This window comes from Schistocerca serialis, chromosome 4, assembly GCF_023864345.2.
Source record: "Schistocerca serialis cubense isolate TAMUIC-IGC-003099 chromosome 4, iqSchSeri2.2, whole genome shotgun sequence".
Lineage (NCBI taxonomy): Eukaryota > Metazoa > Arthropoda > Insecta > Orthoptera > Acrididae > Schistocerca > Schistocerca serialis.
In genome coordinates this window covers 95,500,963-95,522,590 of record NC_064641.1, presented here as the reverse complement: position 1 = coordinate 95,522,590, position 21,628 = coordinate 95,500,963, and the positions used below count along the sequence as shown (strand labels likewise).

The 21,628-nt window shown below is 46.4% G+C and overlaps 1 protein-coding gene across 1 annotated transcript in view; it reads left to right on the top strand.

Moving 5' to 3' along the window:
• Positions 1-508: 508 nt before the first annotated feature.
• Positions 509-21,628, top strand: part of LOC126474286 (protein white-like) — a 237,604-nt gene continuing 216,484 nt past the window's right edge. The window contains exons 1-2 of the mRNA XM_050101750.1: positions 509-518; positions 562-800. Coding sequence (XP_049957707.1) covers positions 509-518; positions 562-800 — 249 coding nt within the window. The remainder of the gene's footprint in view (positions 519-561; positions 801-21,628) is intronic.

The window sequence follows — 21,628 nt, the reverse complement described above, 5'->3', positions numbered from 1 at the left end:
GTTCATTGGTAGAATTTTGGGAAGATGTGGTTCATCTGTAAAGGAGCCCGCTTATAAAACACTAATACGACCTATTCTTGAGTACTGCTCGAGCGTTTGGGATCCCTATCAGGTCGGATTGAGGGAGGACATAGAAGCAATTCAGAGGCGGGCTGCTAGATTTGTTACTGGTTGGTTTGATCATCACGCGAGTGTTACGGAAATGCTTCAGGAACTCGGGTGGGAGTCTCTGGAGGAAAGGAGGCGTTCTTTTCGTAAATCGGTACTGAGGATATTTAGGGAACCAGCATTTGATGCTGACTGCAGTACAATTTTACTGCCGCCAACTTACATTTCGCGGAAAGACCACAAAGAAAAGATAAGAGAGATTAGGGCTCGTACAGAGGCATACAGGCAGTCATTTTTCCCTCGTTCTGTTTGGGAGTGTAACAGGGAGAGAAGATGCTAGTTGCGGTATGAGGTACCCCCCGCCACGCACCGTATGGTGGATTGCGGAGTATGTATGTAGATGTGGATGTGTACCATTAGCTCTGTGTCACGTATCCTCGCTTGGTGTGACAGTGAGCGGCGAGGCGCGGCCGGGCGAGCTTCTGGGTGTGCTGGGCGCGAGCGGCGCCGGCAAGACGACGCTGCTGGACGCGCTGGCGCTGCGGGGTGCCGGGGCGCGCGTCGTTGAGGGCGAGCGCCTGCTGGCAGGCAGCCCCGCCACACCGCTGGCGGTGCGCGCGCTCTCCGCCTACGTGCGACAGCGGGACCTGTTCGTGGGCGCGCTCACCGTGCGGGAGCACCTCGTCTTCCACGTGAGTCGCTTCTGCCCAGTCTGCAGCGTTTATTTTATTCCTCTAGGTTTAAACGAAACGTACGCGAAAGAACTTGCCCCCCTGCTAACAGCCGTGTACTGCAAGCCTCTAGAGGAACGGATTTGAAATGAGCACAGGTAGTTCCAGCCTTCAAGAAGGGTCGTCGAGCAGATGCGCAAAACTATAGACCTATATCTCTGACGTCGATCTATTGTAGAATTTTAGAACATGTTTCTTGCTTGCATATCATGTTGTTTCTGGAAACTCAGAATCTACTCTGTAGGAATCAAACATGGATTCCGGAAGCAGCGATCATGTGGAAACCCAACTCGCTTTATTTGTTCATGAGACCCAGAAAATATTAGATACGGGCTCCCAAGGTAGATGCCATTTTCCTTGACTTCCGGAAGGCGTTCGATACAGTTCCACATTGTCGCCTGATAAACAAAGTAAGACCCTACATAATATCAGACCAGCTGTGTGGCTGGATTGAAGAGTCTTTAGCAAACAGAACACAGCATGGTGTTATCAATGGAGAGACGTCTACAGACGTTAAAGTAACCTCTGGCGTGCCACAGGGGAGTGTTATGGGGCCATTGCTTTTCACAATATACACTCCTGGAAATGGAAAAAAGAACACATTGACACCGGTGTGTCAGACCCACCATACTTGCTCCGGACACTGCGAGAGGGCTGTACAAGCAATGATCACACGCACGGCACAGCGGACACACCAGGAACCGCGGTGTTGGCCGTCGAATGGCGCTAGCTGCGCAGCATTTGTGCACCGCCGCCGTCAGTGTCAGCCAGTTTGCCGTGGCATACGGAGCTCCATCGCTGTCTTTAACACTGGTAGCATGCCGCGACAGCGTGGACGTGAACCGTATGTGCAGTTGACGGACTTTGAGCGAGGGCGTATAGTGGGCATGCGGGAGGCCGGGTGGACGTACCGCCGAATTGCTCAACACGTGGGGCGTGAGGTCTCCACAGTACATCTATGTTGTCGCCAGTGGTCGGCGGAAGGTGCACGTACCCGTCGACCTGGGACCGGACCGCAGCGACGCACGGATGCACGCCAAGACCGTAGGATCCTACGCAGTGCCGTAGGGGACCGCACCGCCACTTCCCAGCAAATTAGGGACACTGTTGCTCCTGGGGTATCGGCGAGGACCATTCGCAACCGTCTCCATGGAGCTGGGCTACGGTCCCGCACACCGTTAGGCCGTCTTCCGCTCACGCCCCAACATCGTGCAGCCCGCCTCCAGTGGTGTCGCGACAGGCGTGAATGGAGGGACGAATGGAGACGTGTCGTCTTCAGCGATGAGAGTCGCTTCTGCCTTGGTGCCAATGATGGTCGTATGCGTGTTTGGCGCCGTGCAGGTGAGCGCCACAATCAGGACTGCATACGACCGAGGCACACAGGGCCAACACCCGGCATCATGGTGTGGGGAGCGATGTCCTATACTGGCCGTACACCACTGGTGATCGTCGAGGGGACACTGAATAGTGCACGGTACATCCAAACCGTCATCGAACCCATCGTTCTACCATTCCTAGACCGGCAAGGGAACTTGCTGTTCCAACAGGACAATGCACGTCCACATGTATCCCGTGCCACCCAACGTGCTCTAGAAGGTGTAAGTCAACTACCCTGGTCAGCAAGATCTCCAGATCTGTCCCCCATTGAGCATGTTTGGGACTGGATGAAGTGTCGTCTCACGCGGTCTGCACGTCCAGCACGAACGCTGGTCCAACTGAGGCGCCAGGTGGAAATGGCATGGCAAGCCGTTCCACAGGACTACATCCAGCATCTCTACGATCGTCTCCATGGGAGAATAGCAGCCTGCATTGCTGCGAAAGGTGGATATACACTGTACTAGTGCCGACATTGTGCATGCTCTGTTGCCTGTGTCTATGTGCCTGTGGTTCTGTCAGTGTGATCATGTGATGTATCTGACCCCAGGAATGTGTCAATAAAGTTTCCCCTTCCTGGGACAATGAATTCACGGTGTTCTTATTTCAATTTCCAGGAGTGTATATATAAATGGCCCAGTAGACAGTGTCGGAAGTTCCATGCGGCTTTTCGCGGATGATGCTGTATTATACAGAGAAGTTGTAGCATTAGAAAATTGCAGCGAAATGCAGGAAGATCTGCAGCGGATAGGCACTTGGTGCATGGAGTGACAACTGACCCTTAACATAGACAAATGTAGTGTGTTGCAAATACATATAAAGAAGGATCCTTTATTGTAGGATTATATGATAGCAAAACAAAAACTGGTAGCAGTTACTTCTGTAAAATATATGGCAGTATGCGTACGGAACGATCTGAAGTGGAATGATCGTATAAAATTAATAGTCGGTAAGGCGGGTACCAGGTTCAGATTCATTGGAAAAGTCCTTAGAAAATGTAGTCCATCAACAAAGGAGAGGGCTTACAAAACACTCGTTCGACCTATACTTGAGTATTGCTCATCAGTGTGGGATCCGTACCAGATCGGGTTGACGGAGGAGACAGAGAAGATCCGAAGAAGAGGGGCGCGTTTCGTCACAGATTTATTTGGTAAGCGTTATAGCGTTACGGAGATGTTTAGCAAACTCAAGTGGCAGACTCTGCAAGAGAGGAGCTCTGCATCGCGGTGTAGCTTACGTCCAGGTTTCGAGAGGGTGCGTTTCTGGATGAGGTATCGAATATATTGCTTCCCCCTACTTATACCTCCCGAGGAGATCACGAATGTAAAATTAGAGATATTCGAGGGCGCACGGAGACTTTCTGGCAGTCGTTCTTCCCGCTAACCATACGTGACTGGAACAGGATAGGGCGATAACGACAGTGGCACGTAAAGTGCCCTCCGCCACACACCGTTGGGTGGCTTGAGGAGTATAAATGTAGATGTAGATGTAGACGAATAATCATCTTCCATCACATCACAACGCAGGGGTTGAACGGAAAAATGTTTCTATCGGAGCACGAAAAGTGCGGATATTCTCCTGTTTAAAAGAATCTGACTGAAAAGTGGAGTACTAGCTTCGTCGTTCCTTCTTCCTCCAGCACCTATAAAAATTTATCTACTAATTTTCGCAAGCAAACATACTCACGGTTCTTTTAACATTCAACTCACTCTTAACACCCTATTACAACTCACTCACACACACTAGTCCACCGCTGTTAAGTCGCGTATAGCCTCCTCTCCCACTTGGTCTTCTCACTCACTCATTCGACCTAACTTATTGTCATTATCTCTGACTGTCTCTCTGTCACTGTCTCACAGCTATAATCTCCTTCGTTCTGTCCTGCTACCACTGTCTCCTCTTACGTCGACACGAAGACGATTTTTAAACATGAACGCAAATAGTCTCAATCGCAAAAACTTGTATTTTGTGGTGACTGAGCAGTTGACGTTCTTGGAGTTATAGCACACTTTTCATTCGTCACCACTGTGTACCATCAAGGTATGAGGCCTGAAGATGGTCGAAAACTGATCGAAACCGGTTACCACAAAATAAACTTTTTGCCGTCGACATTGTTTGTGTTTATTTTTAGTATGTTTTGCCAGACAACTGTTCTCCACGAGAAAAGTTCTCAAAAATTACTAAGACGATCCTTCATTTGGGTATAATAATCACTCCTAGCCTAAGAGCTATCCAAAACACTTGACCCTACCCTTCTATAACCAACGTAACCCGCGATATGGGGTCTGGAACAATTCCATTTGTATGTGCGGCGTTTTGTAACATATTCGTAGCACATGATGTCGCCTGCGTACCAATTCGACCAATAGCTTGCAAACGGGCTGCTGTTTTGGGAGATTGAACTGCCAATGCACGTACTATTTCTAATCTCTGAATTAGTAGAACCATGCTTCGTTATAAAGAAGTTCATTATCCAATAAACAGTTTTAGTAGCGCAGTCTAAATCTGAAACAAATAAGATATTAACACAACATTTCACAGTTACAAACCTCGCTCACGCATTACGACGCGGGCAGCACGTATTACGATGCTGGATCATCAATCACTGATAAAAATCACTCTCAAGATCGTATAAAAATTGCAAGAGTGTAACTTATAGCTGATCACTGTGCAACGACGATCTTGGCCTCTCTCTGCAGTTACTCTACTTAGATATGGAAACGTTTAATTGCAAAATTATGGCTAAACACAAGACTATGACTTCCAAATGTAAGCAAAGTCCATTTCGCGAGTTATTGAAAGCAACTCTCAAGGTTAGAACAATCCAGTTACATGCAGGTGACAGGTTCCGGTAAACTATTAATTATTCAATAGTTTCTACCACTTAACTGCTTGAAAAAGGTTTTTTCTGCTACTTATAGTACCAAGTTCAGTACATCATCATTAGTTTCCTTACTGGTTTTTGCGACCGCCACAACTTCCTCCCCTGTGCCAACCTCCTCTTCTCAGAGTAGTACTTGCACACAGTACGCTTCATTATTTGTTCGATGTGTTTCAGTATCTGTCTTTCCAATAGTTTTTAACCTCGCCTAGTAGCATCGTCGAAGTTATTGCCTTACGTCGATACATATGTTCTATCAAGCTGTACCTTCTTCTTCTCAGTGGTACACATACGTTGTTTTGCTCGCAGATTCTGCGGAGAAACTTATTTCTTATCATTCCAACCAACTTAAACAATGTTCTGTAGCCCCTTACCTCAAACACTTCGATTTTCTAGCTTTCGATTATTCCGTAGTCCCAGATTCATTGCGATACAACGTTGCCTTCCAACGTACAGTTGCAGAAATCTCTTCCTAAAATGAAGGCTAGTCTTTGATACTAGTAAACTTCTTTTCACTATGCCAGTCTGCTTTTCATGTCCACCTTGCTTTGTCCGACATGAATAATTACGCTTTCAGTGTAGCACATCCTGTCACTTTCCTATGTCGTAGTTTTCAGTTTTAAGGCTAGAGTTTCCACTACTCTCATTTATGCTGCTCATCATTAGTTTTGCCTTTCTTCGTTTTGCTCTCAAAACTTGGCGCATTAGACTGTTTATTCAACAGCTCCAGTGTTGAAACTTCCTGGCAGATTAGAACTGTGTGCCCGACCGAGACTCGAACTCGGGACCTTTGCCTTTCGCGGGCAAGTGCTCTACCATCTGAGCTACCGAAGCACGACTCACGCCCGGTACTCACAGCTTTCCTTCTGCCAGTACCTCGTCTCCTACCTTCCAAACTTTACAGAAGCTCTCCTGCGAACCTTGCAGAACTAGTACTCCTGAAAGAAAGGATATTGCGGAGACATGGCTTAGCCACAGCCTGGGGGATGTTTCCAGAATGAGATTATCACTCTGCAGCGGAGTGTGCGCTGATATGAAACTTCCTGGCAGATTAAAACTGTGTGCCCGACCGAGACTCGAACCCGAGACTTTTGCCTTTCGCGTGTAAGTGCTCTACCATCTGAGCTACCGAAGCACGACTCACGCCCGGTACTCACAACTTTACTTCTGCCAGTACCTCGTCTCCTACCTTCCAAACTTTACAGAAGCTCTCCTGCGAACCTTGCAGAACTAGCACTCCTGAAGGAAGGATATTGCGGAGACATGGCTTAGCCACAGCCTGGGGTATATTTCCAGAATGAGATTTTCACTCTGCAGCGGAGTGTGCACTGATATGAAACTTCCTGGCAGATTAAAACTGTGTGCCCGAGCTCCAGTGTTCTTCCTGATTTTCACGAAGGTTAACTGTGTCATTGGGGAATATTATCTTTAAAATCCTTTCATCCTGAATTTTAAATCTGCTCCTAAACCTATCATTTATATCCCTGATCATTTCTACTTTGCATAGACGGAACACTAGGGACTGTAATAACGTTACAGGTACTTACACTACTCAAGTCAAGATGGTCCATTCAGTATGAGGTGCAGGAATTATGGTGCATAGTACTATGTACCTCTGCTATAGTGAAATCAGAAATGCTCTCTCAGCAGTTTTTATTTATTGATTAGCACAATGCCTGCTAGCGGTGATTCGAAGGTGTTGTTAGGGATCGATCCAGTGACTCTTGGCGCTGGGGAACGTTGTTGTGACGATAGCAGTACCTGCCACACTCAGCAAAGCATAGTAGTGCAGTAGTCTTCTGTGGTTGGTAACCATTCCGTGCGACGATGCGTCGGTTGCTGACAGAGCACGGCTGGCCAAGTGCTGGACATGCAGACTTGCAGGCACAGGCATTAGCGAGTGAGGTGGCAGCACTGGGCAGCAGTTTAGAGGCGAGGTGGAACGGCGTACCAGAAGTTGCGGCTCGGAGAAGAATGCAGCCTCACAAGTCTGCGGTGCCAGGGATTGTGTACACTGGACACTGAGTCAGAAAAAAGTTTGCTGTTGCACAGCATCTGAACCAGAGACTCCATGGAAACAATGAGAGGCCAGGTGGTGAGCTGTTTTTTTTTTTTTAAAAAAAAAAAACTTCTTTATTAAATCCATTACATGATACATGATAACCCACTACCTGACTACATTAGTGGGTCCTAATATTATACATGGAAAATGCAGCTATTAGTTATACACTACAGGTATTTGTATTATTGTTATTATTATTTACTCTAATCCTACCGCTATGAGGCTCTAACTACTTAATCTACGAGGAAACTACGTACTACCTGCAGCGATTACAAGTGTGCCAGTGCTACTATAAACCTACTGTTGTCGGCCTGGCCCACTGAGCTAATCCCAGTGGGATGTCCCTGGCACTGGGCTGGCCCTTAACTTGGTGTCGCTGCAGTCTATTCTACAATATTATCCTGTCTTCTAGATCTACTCTAATTATATTAGTCATTATCGGTGTGCGTTTAGTCCGGTATTTTTGTGCCCCCCTCCCTCCTAGTCCAGGACAAGGCGGATTCCAGCCGTCAAGCGGCTGGCCAGTCCCTACCCGGCGGTACAGGAAGGGTACACTAGTCAAAGTCGGTGGAAGTGTTGGTTTCTAGTGGCTATTGTCCCTTAAAAAGTTCTTAATTATCTTTTTTGAGATCTCATTTGTAAGTTTGTTTAAGGTGTCAAAGGTGTTGTCGTGTCTTAGTAAGTGGTACGTGTTGTTGTTTGGTAGTTGATGTCTTAGCTCTTGGGCTACATCATCGAAGAGGTGGCACTCATACACCACATGCTCTGGGGTGCCTTGCACTGCACCACAGTCACACGCTGGTGTAGCCTGCTTCCCAAACCTACATAGGTATGTTGGGTATGGTCCATGTCCAGTAAGAAAGTGCAGCATTCCTCTCGTAGGCGTGAAAAACGTCAGTTTTAATCTTTCTTCTATATCCAGTAGCAACTCGTATGTTCTGCGACCTGTATCCTCGTTGTTCCATTGTTCTTGCCACAGTTCTACCCCTCTCTTTTTGATCGTATATTTGTCCCCTGCGTACACCCCAAGTATCTCCCTAATTTTGTCTCTGTTGTCCTTCTTTACCCAGTACCAGGCAGCCTGTTCACGAATTTTTATGTCCAATGGACAGATTCCCATTAGCACTAACAGCGCTCCCCCAGGTGTTTTCCTATAGGCTCCTGCTGAACGTAAAAGCATGTTTCGCTGCACTCTTCTTACGGCCATGGCAGGCATGACCCTCGTGAGTCTGTGTGCCCAGACTCCTGATCCATATCCTACTATTGAGGTTAATATGCTATTGTGATATAACTTTATTAGATCAGGTGGAAGGTGAAACCGCTTGTGTCCAATTCCGATAAGATTGTTTAATAAAACCAGGGATTTCTGAGATACGGTGTCTATATGTGCTGCAAAGTTCCACCTCTCGTCGATGATTACACCCAGGTATCGGGCCTCGTGGCGCCGAAGGACTGGTATGCCGTTTATTCTTACTGTGGGGTTTCTGGCCAATTGGCCTTTGAGGAGTAGGTATGTGGATTTGTTGGGTGCAATCGTCATCTTGCTTCTATGGCACCACGATGTGAGAATAGTTATGGCTCTATCCACTTTCGGCTCTAAATCCTCGCGGCTTCTGCCGCCGACCGGCAGGAGGAGGTCGTCCGCGTATGCTATGACCTCTAGCACATCGTCACAGTTCTTTAGATCTTCAAGTAATGGCTCCATATTAATGTCCCAAAAGAGAGGTCCTAGGACAGAGCCTTGAGGTCATCCTTTGGTAACAGTCTTTCTGACTGTGCCGCTAGGGGCCGATAGCCAGACCTCCCTGTCTGCACAATAGCTCCTCAGACAGCCATATAGCGGCCCTGGGCAGTTCTTCTCCCGCAAGCAGGAAAAGAGTGAGGGCCACCACAGGTTGTCGAAGGCGCCACTGATGTCTACCATGATGCCGACGACATACTTGTGCGGGGTGGAGCCACAGACCTCGGCGGCCAGGGCGATTGCGTCAGACGCAGAACGCCCAGACCGAAAGCCGAATTGCCCGTCACTCATCCCGCACAGCATGCGGTGTGCTGTCAGTCTGTCTGCCAGTAGCCTCTCAAAAAGTTTGCCCAGTACATCTAACAAGCAGATAGGTCTATACGATTTAATTTCTGTGGGATCTTTGTCTGGACTCTTTTTAATGATAATTATGTTAGCTTTTTCCATATTTCTGGGAATTTCCCGAGTTTCAGACACTCGTTGTATAACTTAGTGAGAGGAGCTACGAGCTGGGGGGCAAGGAATTGCACCACTTCCGCAGTGATGCCGTCTGGACCAGGAGCTTTTCCCCTTTTGAGGGCCTTGATCTGGGCAGCAACCTCCTCCTCAGAGAAGGGGTAGATTCTGATGTTGTTGTTGTAGTCCCTTTGATCTTCTGTCCTAGTTCTTTTTTGTTCTTCTGTTTCATTTTCCTCCACATCGTCAGGCAACAGGACCCGAAGTAGGGCCTCAGCAGTTTCCTGCCACGTGCCCGTCATTCGGTCGCCGTCCCTGACGGTGGATAACACCATAGATGATCTTAATTTCTCTCGAACAAGTTTGTACGGGACTCCCCATGGGTCTGTAACCAGTTGGCTTTTTACGTAATTCTCCCAACTTCTGAGCCTTACTGCCCTTAACTCCTGTTGGAATTGTTCCTTGCTCTCTCGATAGATCTGCAACCATCTTTGTTTTTCTCTCCAGACGACACTCCGCTGGTAGTACCTCCTTGCCCTCCTTACAGCCTGTCGCATCTGTCCCAATTCGTTCGACCATGGTGTGGGGGTGGACGCTACGGCTCTCCTCCTGGTTGGTACAGCAGCTCGCACCGCCCTGGTGATCGCCTGTACCAGTCCTTTGGCGCATTCTTCCACGTTTTCGTCACCCTCCAGCAATGTCGGAATGTTGCACTCCCTCGCGAGACGGTCCCAGTTGGTCTTGTTATAGTTGAGCTGCAGCTCCCACCCCATGTCCCAGCGGCACTCCCTTTCCCCAATGATGAATGTGATTAAGTTGTGATCACTGGTGGTTGCTTTGTCCCATACTCTCCAGTTGTCAACCTTTGTAGCCAGGTTTGGTGTCACTAAAGTGACGTCAATATTTGTGCCTTCTCCCCCTCCACCAGTATAGGTGGGGGGGTTCCCTTGTTGGTTGGCAACCACCAGTTGCAGTGCCATGATAGTCTCCTCAGCTTTTAACCCCCGATCGTCGTGCGTGCCACTGAACCACAGGGGGGACTTTGCGTTTATGTCTGCCGTTACGAGTATTCTGCGTCCCCGCAATGCCGTGGCAACTTGTGTAAGTAACTCCAAAAACTCCTCTATTCCTCTACCATATTGAAAGTATATGTTGCAAATGTAAATCACTCCTGTGGGTGTTTGAAGTTCCACGACATTGCAGTGTTCGCCTGAGAATTGCGCAAGGACTGTGGCTCTGATTGATCTATTAATGATTATAACTGCAGCTTTAGGCTCTATATTAGAATGTATAATTTGCCAATTTGCAGCCATGAATGGGATCCGTCCTGCATGGGAGTACGGTTCCTGTAAACAGAGTACATCCAGACTCTTCTCCTCCACGACCCTTCGCAGTTCCTGCAAGACTAGTTTACTATTGTGTGTGTTTATTTGACCCACGTTTAGTTGGCTCACGTGGGTAGTAGGTATGAACGTGTGATTCTGGCCAGTTTTTTGACCAGTCGTGGGCTACTCTGCCATTTGTTATCACTGATTGACAATATAGTTCATCCAAGTCAAACTTCTCATTTCTTCTTTCGAAGACCTTTTTAACCAGTTCTCGCAGGGCTCCGAAGTCGGTGGGGAGATTCATTGTCTTGAGGTGGATTCTGTCTACCGCCTCCATTACTGGAAAGGTGACATCTCTACCATACTCGTGGCCAACACGTACCACGTGTCTCAGTGCAGTTGTGAGGATTGCCGGCTCCTCAAGTCTTGATAGCTGCAGAGCATGCTCCAGGTTGGGGTATATTCGTTGGGGATCAATTCCCAGTAGACCCCGGGATGGTAAGTCAGAGGATGAGTTTGAGCTACTCACTTCATTATACTGGACATTTTTGGTGGTTACTACATCTTTACTGTGTAATTGTGAACTCCCAAGTACAGGATGCCTGTGTGGTCCAGAATGCTCTTGTTTCGACCCAGGTCCCCAGCAAGGAGGAGAGGGAACGTCTTCTGCACATGGGTCTGTCTGTACGCAAACATCTTTCATTATTATCACCAAGGATCGTGGTTGCGTGATTTTCTGTAAGAATTCTTTGAATTTGTTTGCCCTCAGAGCGTCCCTCAGCCTCTTGCTTGGGGATTTCCTTTTAGGCTTCCTGAGTTCAGGTGTAGCCTCAGCCATAATCAATTCGAGAGATTAATCTCTGCTCTAGCATCCTGTACATCGGGCAGTTCCTCCCAGTGGTATTGCATGGTTTCCTTCCCCTTTTGGTACAAGGAATGCAGGTTGCGTTCTTATTGCAATTTTTCCTTGTGTGGTCCTCAGCCCCACACCTGGAGCAGGCCGGCTTCCTTTCACAATGCTTATGAACGTGGTCTAAATCACCACAATTGTGGCATTGGGGGACTACTAGATAGTCCCTAACATTTATTGCATGAAAACCAATGTAGATTCTCCCCATAGCGGTAAGCTTTCTCCACATCTTGCCGGAGACCTCGGCCACATGATGGACAACATCGCGTTCCCGAGGTCCCGTTTTAAAACGCAACTTGAATTCATTTCTGAATGTTTCATATTCTATATCTTCAAAATTTTGATTGTACATCGTTTCATAGATATCAGTTTCAGTTAATGCCACAGGTACGTCATACAATATTACCAGAGGATTTCTTTTCTTGGGAGGTTCACATTTAATGGCCTTATTGAGTTTGGTGTTATTTAGTATTTTGTCCCTGTCTTCCTCTGTTGCGAGATCTACAACAACTACATTTTTTGTGGCCTTGACTTCGTTTATTTTTATTTTATCCCTTGCTGGGTCAATTGTTGTTGTGAAGATCTCCTGTACCTTTTTAATAGTCTGGCCAGGCAGGGGTCTTAAAAAGACTGCCGTGTCTGGCTTTTTTGAGATCTTTGCAATAGTTTCTTTAGTTGTTTGGGCTTTTGTGGCAGGTTGCGCCACCACTCCGGCCCATGTCTTGACTGGCTGTTGTCTTAGTCTGGCATTCTCCTTTTCGAGCTCTTCAAGACGTCCCTCAAGCTTAGCGTTTGCGATAGCCCAGGCAGCGAGCTCGTTCTTAATTGCTGTGACTGCAGCCTGGCTTATTTTTCCATTCTTGATACTAGAGTCCAAAATTTGACTTATACGACAATGTCTGTCATAAACATTTTCATCATCTTGTCCCACTTCCTCCTGCGAGGTAGGGACAGTAGACATACTTGCCCTCGAAATAGCACTCGAATCACTCGTTTCCTGTTCAGCCATGATGATAACGAGTGAAAAAAGGTTGGGAGCCCGTCTCTTGCCCCGGACCGGCTCCTCTGAGATGGGGGGGGGACTGTTGCAGCTCGCCCACCGACCTCGCCCCTAGGTCAAGGGCACTCCTGAGCTGCAGGGTTCAGCGCGCCGTTGCCAGCGCACTGGTCCCCGTCGAAGGCCTCGTCGTCGACGATTTCACTCGACGCTCCTCGGCAAGTGCACCCCGCACTCCGGAGAGGCGGATGCACCCCTCGCCCTTCGCCGCCTACTAGCCCGAGTTTCCACCTGAAGGCCAGGGACCCACTCCTACTCAGGTGGTGGGTCGGTCCCCCAGTCGTTCGGCGGTCTGGGCCCATCTAACCTAGCCCAGGCGATGTCACCACCTCCTGGGTTTGGCAGAACACGCCCCGGTTACCCAGGGGCGCGGCGAAGCACCCTTGCCGACTCGCGCCGCGATCCCACGCCGACAAACGAGGTCGCCGGCATGCAGAGCACCTGCTGGTCTGTGCCCTGGGAACAGAAAGGGACTGATGTTCGGTCCCTTGACACAGCTCCCCCTGTGCCACGCACCCTTCGCTTTCGCATCGGGTTGGGTCGCAGCTCTCCCTTTTGTCGCAAGGCAGAACGCCAAGCTTAACATCTGGCACCACGGGAAGGCGGAAAGAGCCACTTGGGAAGGAGAGGCTATGAGAGACGCTTCACTTCCCCTGTGAGGACGGCCGCGGCACACCCGACTGGAAAGCGATACGCCCCAGTGCGAGCTTCCGTGCCCTACGGCGCGCCGGCAGCGGGCGGGCCCGCCCCGAAACGCACTGTCAAACGACTGACCTCACGCCAGACAGTGGTGAGCTGTTTGGTGGCCCGAGATGGATGGTGGTATTTCAAGTACCAGCAGCGTCAGGTGTATGAGCGGCCGACAGACCATCAGCTAGCGGAAGTGGCGGCTGGATGTAGTCGAAGTTGGGTGACCCATGTTGGGCCATCTGCTGGTGTGAAGAACACGTCGGCGTTGGTACCAATAGAACACAAAATACAGCTGCGTCTGGGTTTCGAGTATTTATGGTAAATATTCCCAGCTTTCTTATGACTGGCCAGCTCCTCTGGTTAAACAAGGACCTCATTAGTGCAGGGTGAGGCTAAGACATGAGGTTTCTTCAGCTACCTATTGTGGTGGACTGACTTCTTGCACCATGCCAGTTCAGCATTATTCTGGCCCTGGTGTCGGAACTTCACAGGCGGCCATCTGGCCCACCTGGCGACAAGTTGTGAAATCTCCTCGGAGAAGTTGAGGTGCAACACATCTACCCCGCGGTGGTCTAGCGGTTCTGGTGCTGCAGTCCGGAACCGCGGGACTGCTACGGTCGCAGGTTCGAATCCTGCCTCGGGCATGGGTGTGTGTGATGTCCTTAGGTTAGTTAGGTTTAAGTAGTTCTAAGTTGTAAGGGACATATGACATAAGATGTTGAGTCCCATAGTGCTCAGAGCCAGCCACATCTACCCCGCAACACACTTCCAATGCATCTCAGGCTGCTGCCCATTCTGTTACTTACTTAAACATTACATACTATATGTTTTTTCAGATTTATTCTTTTCACACTTCCCTCTTAATGCAGATCACCTGACGTCGCATGGAGATGGGTGCACTCACGTCTGTTTAAGTCCTACGGGTGTCCCACACTGTCTATATGAAGTGAACTAGTAGTTCGGGAAGATGGACAATTCTCCGCCATAGACAAAGGCTGCAAGTCCTAGAATCACGATTCTGATGATACCCGGAAACGAGATTCCCACCACCATGACTCTACTGCGAAACAGCTGATTATGTTGAACGCTTTATTCTGTACTAATGCACCTCTTCTATGCAGCTATAAGCTCGTCCACGGAGATGAGTAATGTGAGATCCAAGGTATTGTTCACGCACGTGAAGTTCCCAGTGGTTAGTACTTTGAAATGTTTGTCGGGGAGTTACACTACAGGGAATGTTGCGTTCCAGATATGTTATTGTTTCCTGAAGCCAAAATATTGATCCCAAGATCTCACTTTCCATACCATTCAATGGCAGTCCGCTGCCCCACAGCTCTCACTTTTTTCTGCCCTTAGATAGCTCTAGTTCGTAGCAATTTGCGATAATTTTGACTGTATTATATACAGAGTGAATTCAGTAAAGTCCTGCCACTTGAAAATAAATTGTAGCAACAATGTCCCGTGAGCATCACCCCACACATGTTCCTTCTAAAAGCAATTCTATCTCACACGTCTCTTTGACACTTGTGATCAATCTAGACGAGCTTACTGAACCATTCCAGGAACTTAACAACAGGCATGCAAGAGTTGCTATTAACTTGCCTTAAACCTATTAAAAGATAAATGCCAGAGTATGTCACTTGACAGTGTTCACAACTCAGACATCACAGTATTTTGCTTTCGGAAAAGAAAGTATTTTTGACGTTTAGTAATTTAGTCGATCATGTTATCGTGTCTGTTTTAATACACTTTTTACGGTGGCGTTGCGAAACACACTACGGAAGAAATGCAACACCTTCGAGAACTGTGTTCAATAGCACCTGTACATAGATGAGGGTTGTAATCTTACTGGTTCATTTGCCAAAGTCATTGGCTGTCAGATAGTGCTCAAGAATCCTGTATGTGAACATCCTGTTTTGACACTGCTGCCAGTAATTGTGCTGAGCTCAGAGGTGAAGAGCGTTAGCAACATACATTATAGAGTATAAACATGTACCCCTCCCCCCGCCCCCACCAAAGTACGTTCTCTTTGAACAGATCCAACCATTTGAACAGGGGCGTAATGTGGGCATAGCAGGTGCTGGATTGATGTATCGACAGACTGCTGCACACGTTGGGCTCAATGTATCGGTAGTGTGTTTAGTGTGTTGCTGCTTTCCGCAGTGGCCTGTGGAACATTGTACACCTGTAGACCAGTTTCTGGTAGTCCGTGTAGTACAGAAGCATGTCAAGATCGCTCATTGTACGAGCAGCGGTGGCTGACGGAGTATCATCTAGGGACGAAATATAGATATATGTTGCAGCTGCCGTATCCAAAGCGTGCGTCTGGGCAAGGTACCAACCACGATATCGCCAAATTTGGGTACTGTAGTGTCTCGAAATAGTTGACTGCAGAGTGGAATGGGGCTGTATAGTCTTCAGAGAATAACGTTCTCTTTGTAAGTGATGGACGTATGTGTGAGTGCCACAGACCTCGTGAGCTGCCTATTCACTCACGAGACACAAGACCCATCGCAGGTTTCATGGTGTGAAGGCCCATCAGTCAGAACTTGCTGTCACATTTGGCGTTCCTGCGGGATAAAGTAACCAGTACCCGCTACATTTCCTTTGCCATTTCTTAGACAGAAAGATGATGTGCTTTTCAGCAGGATAAAGCAAGTCCACAAACGACTGCTGCCACTCAGTATGCTCTTCGTAGTGTACATCTGTCCTGGCCAGCAATATCACCAGATTTCTCCCCAAATGAACACGGTTCGGACATGATGAAGCAGGAAGTTATTTGTTCTCTACACTGACTGCAAGAACCATTGCCAAATCGGAAAAAATGCGCTAGATGCTAGAGACAGTCTATCACAGGATGCAATTCGGCAACTTTATGATACTTTGCATGAGACAATACACGCCTGCGTGTAGCGATGCTACTGTTTGAGCCTCCTTTACTGTGACATGATTGTTCTATTTGGTCTGAATTTGTTATCGTGTATTCCTACGATGATGAACTTCCTGTCACCTCATTTGTCAATAGAATGACCTTGTCCTTCAGGATGCTACATTTTTCCCTGAAGTGTACCTTCCTAGGATACCAAAGTAATGGTGTTTCTGATAAACATCGAATTTAGAACAGGGACATGCCACAAATCAGTGGTTTATTACACAGCGAAATATTTTTACGAATGAATCTTTGCCCTTTATCCTATCTTTTGCAGTACGTTGGCACTTCGTAATTTTTTTTTGGACTAAGTTGTTAATCGTATAATTCAAACATCAATACTGACTGTTTTAAAATAAGCTAATTGGTAATCCGAATGTAATGGCACAGATTGTCTTATAAAAATTTTATCTAAAGGTAAACGGCTTTTGTGACAAACCATTCCCGTAGCGCCGATTACATCTAGCGCTTTTCTCGTAAATATGTGGCCGTCCAGTCGTAATAATTATCCCTATGGTAATATTTCTTTGTTACAGTGACACGATACTTGAGGCGCCTATTAATGTTTTGTGAGAGATATTTATGTTATTTATATATTGTAGAATTCAGCGGTACTTACCTATTAAAAGTAACACATCCATCTTTGAGGAGTTTCGATTTGCATATTCAGCAGATGTGCTCATCATTGCTCTCGCTAATAAATAAGTGAGTAGAAAGAGTGAAAGAACTGCAGTATTAAACTGTCAGTTGTTACATTAAAACCATGCAACTCACGAGCCTGTTTCGGCTTTGTGTGGACCACATGCGCAGTAGGGCTACGCTCTGTTCACACCACACATATTCCTACTGTATGGAGCAAAGGACGATGTTCGCAATCAAACCTTGATTTATTCTACCTAATGTTAAAAATCAGAAGCACATTCGGCTAGCACAATGGTTCCCAAGATTTCTGAGATCATTATTCTCGAATGCATTCAGATTTTAGCCAGGTAGTCCCATATGCCCCTTCGTTCCCCAACCCTTGCCACTCCACACGACACACACACACACACACACACACACACACACACACACACACACACAGTCACACACACACACATCATCAACATCAGCACCAAGCTGAACTTTAGAATGGAAAAGAATTTTCTTTGGACACTGGTTTTTTTTAAAGTGATGAAAAATAAAAGGTACATTACTGACCATTAAAATTGCTACACCACAAAGATGATGTGCTAGAGACACGAAATTTAACCGACAGGAAGATGCTGTGATATGCAAATGATTATCTTTTCAGAGCATTAACACTAGGTTGGCGTCGGTGGCGACACCTACAACGGGCTGACATGCGGAAAGTATCCATCCGATTTCTCATACACAAACAGCAGTTGACCGGCGTTGCCTCGTGAAACGTTGTTGTGATGCCTCGTGTAAGGAGGAGAAATGCGTACCATCACGTTTCCGACATTGATAAAGGTCGGGTTGTAGCCCATCGCGATTGCGGTTTATCGCATCGCGACATTGCTGCTCGCGTTGGTCGAGATCCAATGACTGTTAGCAGAATATGGAATACGTGGGTTCAGGCGGGTAATACGGAACGCCGTGCTGGATCCCAACGGCCTCGTATCACTAGCATTCGAGATGACAGGCATCTTATCCGCATGGCTGTAACGGATCGTGCAGCCACGTCTCGATCCCTGAGTTAACAGATGGGGACGTTTGCAAGACAATAACCATCTGCACGAACAGTTTGACGACATTTGCAGCAACATGAGCTATCAGCTCGGAGACCATGGCTGCGGTTACCCTAGACGCTGCATCACGGACTGGAGCGCCTGCGATGGTGTACTCAAGGACGAACCTGGGTGCACGAATGGCAAAACGTCACTTTTTCGGATGAATCCAGGTTCTGTTTACAGCATTATGATGGTCGCATCCGTGTTTGGCGACATCGCGGTGAACGCACATTGGAAGCGTGTATTCGTCATCGCCATACTGGCGTATCACCTGGCGTGATGGTATGGGGTGCCATTGGTTACACGTCTCGGTCACCTCTTGTTCGCATTGACGGCACTTTGAACAGTGGACGTTACTTTTCAGATGTGTTAAGGCCCTTTGGCTCTACCATTCATTTGATCTCCGCGAAACCCTACATTTCAGCAGGATAATTCACGACCGCATGTTTCAGGTCCTGTACGGGCCTTTCTGTGTACAGAAAATGTTCGACTGCTGCCCTGGCCAGTACATTCTCCCGATCTCTCACCAATAGAAAACGTCTGGTCAATGGTGGCCGAGGAACTGGCTCGTCACAATACGCCAGTCACTAGTCTTGATGAACCGTGGTATCGTGTTGAAGCTGCATGGGCGGCTGTACCTGTATACACCATCCAAGCTCTGTTTGACTCAATGCCCAGGCGTATCAAGGGGTACTGATTTCTCAGGATCTATGCACCCAAATTTCGTGAAAATGTAATCACATGCCAGTTCTAGTATAATGTAATTGCCCAATTAATACCCGTTTATCATCTGCATTTCTTCTTGGTGTAGCAATTTTAATGGCTAGTAGTGTTATTAGTTTTTGTATGTGTTTTATTGAATCACAAACTGGAGTCAATGCGACAATTGGTACAAAGTATTTCTAACAACCTTCTTCAACAGAAAATGAAACAATCCTCATTGTATCTGAATGCTGCCTACAACTTCTTCTCTCAATCAGAGTTGTAACCTTACTAACCACACTGAGAACCGACAATTGTTACAAACATGTGTCCTCTGCATCACTCCTCTGCCTATCAACGCTTACCTTACCCACCCCTTCACTCCAATGAAAATCAACCAAATTAAGTTTTATGCACTACCATAAGGCCTAATGTGTGCAAAACAATTGATTGTGTGGCTCCTTACTTCCGATCTGCAGAAAGTGGAAGCCTTCAGACTGCCAATGCATTGTATCTGACCATTGACTTTAACAATAGCTAAATCTTATTTTACATGGTTGCACTGAATATCACACTTAAATTCCTGGCAGAGGTTTCATCTAACCTCTGTTATTTCACTCTAGAATAGCGCACGAAAGAAGGAACACACATACTTTGCGTGCGAACTCTAATTTCCCTTATTTTGTTATAATGATCGTTTTTCCATACGTAGGTTGGCATCAAAAAAATATTTGCGCATTCCACTGAGAAATCTGGTGATTGAAATTCCGTGAGCATATCCTGCCGCATCGAAAAAGTCTGTCTTAAGGATTTCCACCCCAAATCCTGTATCACGTCCATCACACTCCCTCCTCTGTTCTTCGGTAACATAAAATGTGCTGTCCTTTTTCGACCTTCCTCGATGTACACCGGTAATCATATCTGGTAAGCATCCCACACTGTGCAGCAGTACTCCAAAAGAGGACGGATAAACGTAGTGTAGGCAGTCTCTTTAGTAGATCTAATGCATCTTGTAGGTGTACTGCCAGTCAAACGCAGTCTTTGTTTCGCATTTCCCACACCATTTTCTACGTTTTCTTTTCAATTTAAGTTATCCTTAATTGTAATTCCTAGGTATTTAGTTGAATTTACAGCCTTTACATTTGATTGATGTTTCGTACAACCGAAGTTTAATGGATTCCTGTTAGCAGCCATTTGGATGACCTCACACTTTTCATTATTTAGGATGAATCGCCAATTTTCGGACCATACATGTATCTTTTCTAAATCGTTTTACAATTTGTTTTGAACTTCTGGTGCCTTTATTATATGATAAACGACATCATCATCTGCAAACAACCTAAGACGCCTGCTCACGTGGTCTCTTAAATCGTTTATATGAGTAAGGCACAACAGAGGGCCTGCAGCGCTACCTAGGGAAGTGCTAGAAATCACTTCTGTTTTACTCGGTGATTCTCCGACAGTTGTTACAAACTGTGGTGTCTCTGAAATTAAATCACGAAACCAGCGGTACAACTGAGACGATCTTCCATAAGCACGCAATATGATTACAAGCCGCTTGTGAGGCACAGTGTCGAAAGCCTTCTGAAAATCCTTTGTCGAGAGTAATCAACACTTCGTGTGAGTAAAAAGCTATTTGTGTTTCCCAATAACGTTTTCTAATTCCGTGTTGATTGTTTGTGAATAGGCAGTTCTCTACAATGTAATTCAGTATGTCCGAACACTATATGTTTTTCAATATCCTGTGCAAATATCGACGATAATGATAAGGACTTGTAAGGTAAAGGATTCCTCATATTGCGTCTCTTGAGTAGTGGTGCGATCTATACAGCTTTCCAGTCTTTGGGTACGTATCTTTCGTCGAACCAGCCGTTGTACACGATTGTTAACTATGCAGCTGTTGCATCAACATACTCTGAAAGAAACATAATTGGTATACAATCTGGACCGTAATACTTGCTTTTATTAAGTAACTTAAATTGCTTCACTTCTCCGAGGACATTTATTTCTAAATCACTTACGATGGCAGCTGTTTGTGAATCGGATTCTGGAATATTTACTTCGTCTGCTTTGGTGAAGGAAGTTCGGAAGGTTGTGTTTAGTAAGTCTGCTTCAGCAGCACTGTCGTTAATAGAGTTTTCATTGCTATCGCGCAGAGAAGGCATTGATTGCGTCTTTCCGTCAGCATACTTTACATGCGACCAGAATATCTTTGAATTTGCTATTAGGTTTTGAGACGACGTTTCGTTGTGGAAACTATTATAAGAATCCCGAACTGACATTCGCGCTAATTTTCGAACTTCTGTAAGAGATCGCCAATCTTGGGAATTTTGTCTTCGTTTAAATATGAAAAGCTTTTTTAGTGTTTCCGCACAATGTTTTGACCAGTTTTGTGTACCATAATAATAACAATAATAATAATAATAATAATAATACAGTGTAGGACCTGCAGAAGCGTAGTAATAATTACAAAGAGAATAATGAAGCAATTTCTTGTCTATTGCGGGAAATACCTACAAATTGGAGACGGAAGCTATTTTCATGAGAGATTTAGGTGTACTTTATGTATACGTCGCAATTGTACTGCCATAAATGTATGGTACAAAGTACGAAGTATGTTTGTAGTGTGAGGACAATGTGAGGAAAATGTTTTTCATACATTCATGTCACAAGCTACGAATTCCACCACTTTATGTCATTCGTTAATTCTAGTTCTTGAAAAAAAAATATTTATTGAGGCCCTAATATTGTTTCACGGTCTTACGAAGTAGTGATGATAGTAATTATCTTTTGAAAGTAATTTAGTTCTTGACCGAAACAAAAATGAACCCCTTTGTCGTTAACCCTCAGTGAATTACATTTTACCCTTAGGGGTAATCACTCCAGGTTAGGAACCTCTCTTCTAGCGCAGAACCCGTAGTTTCCA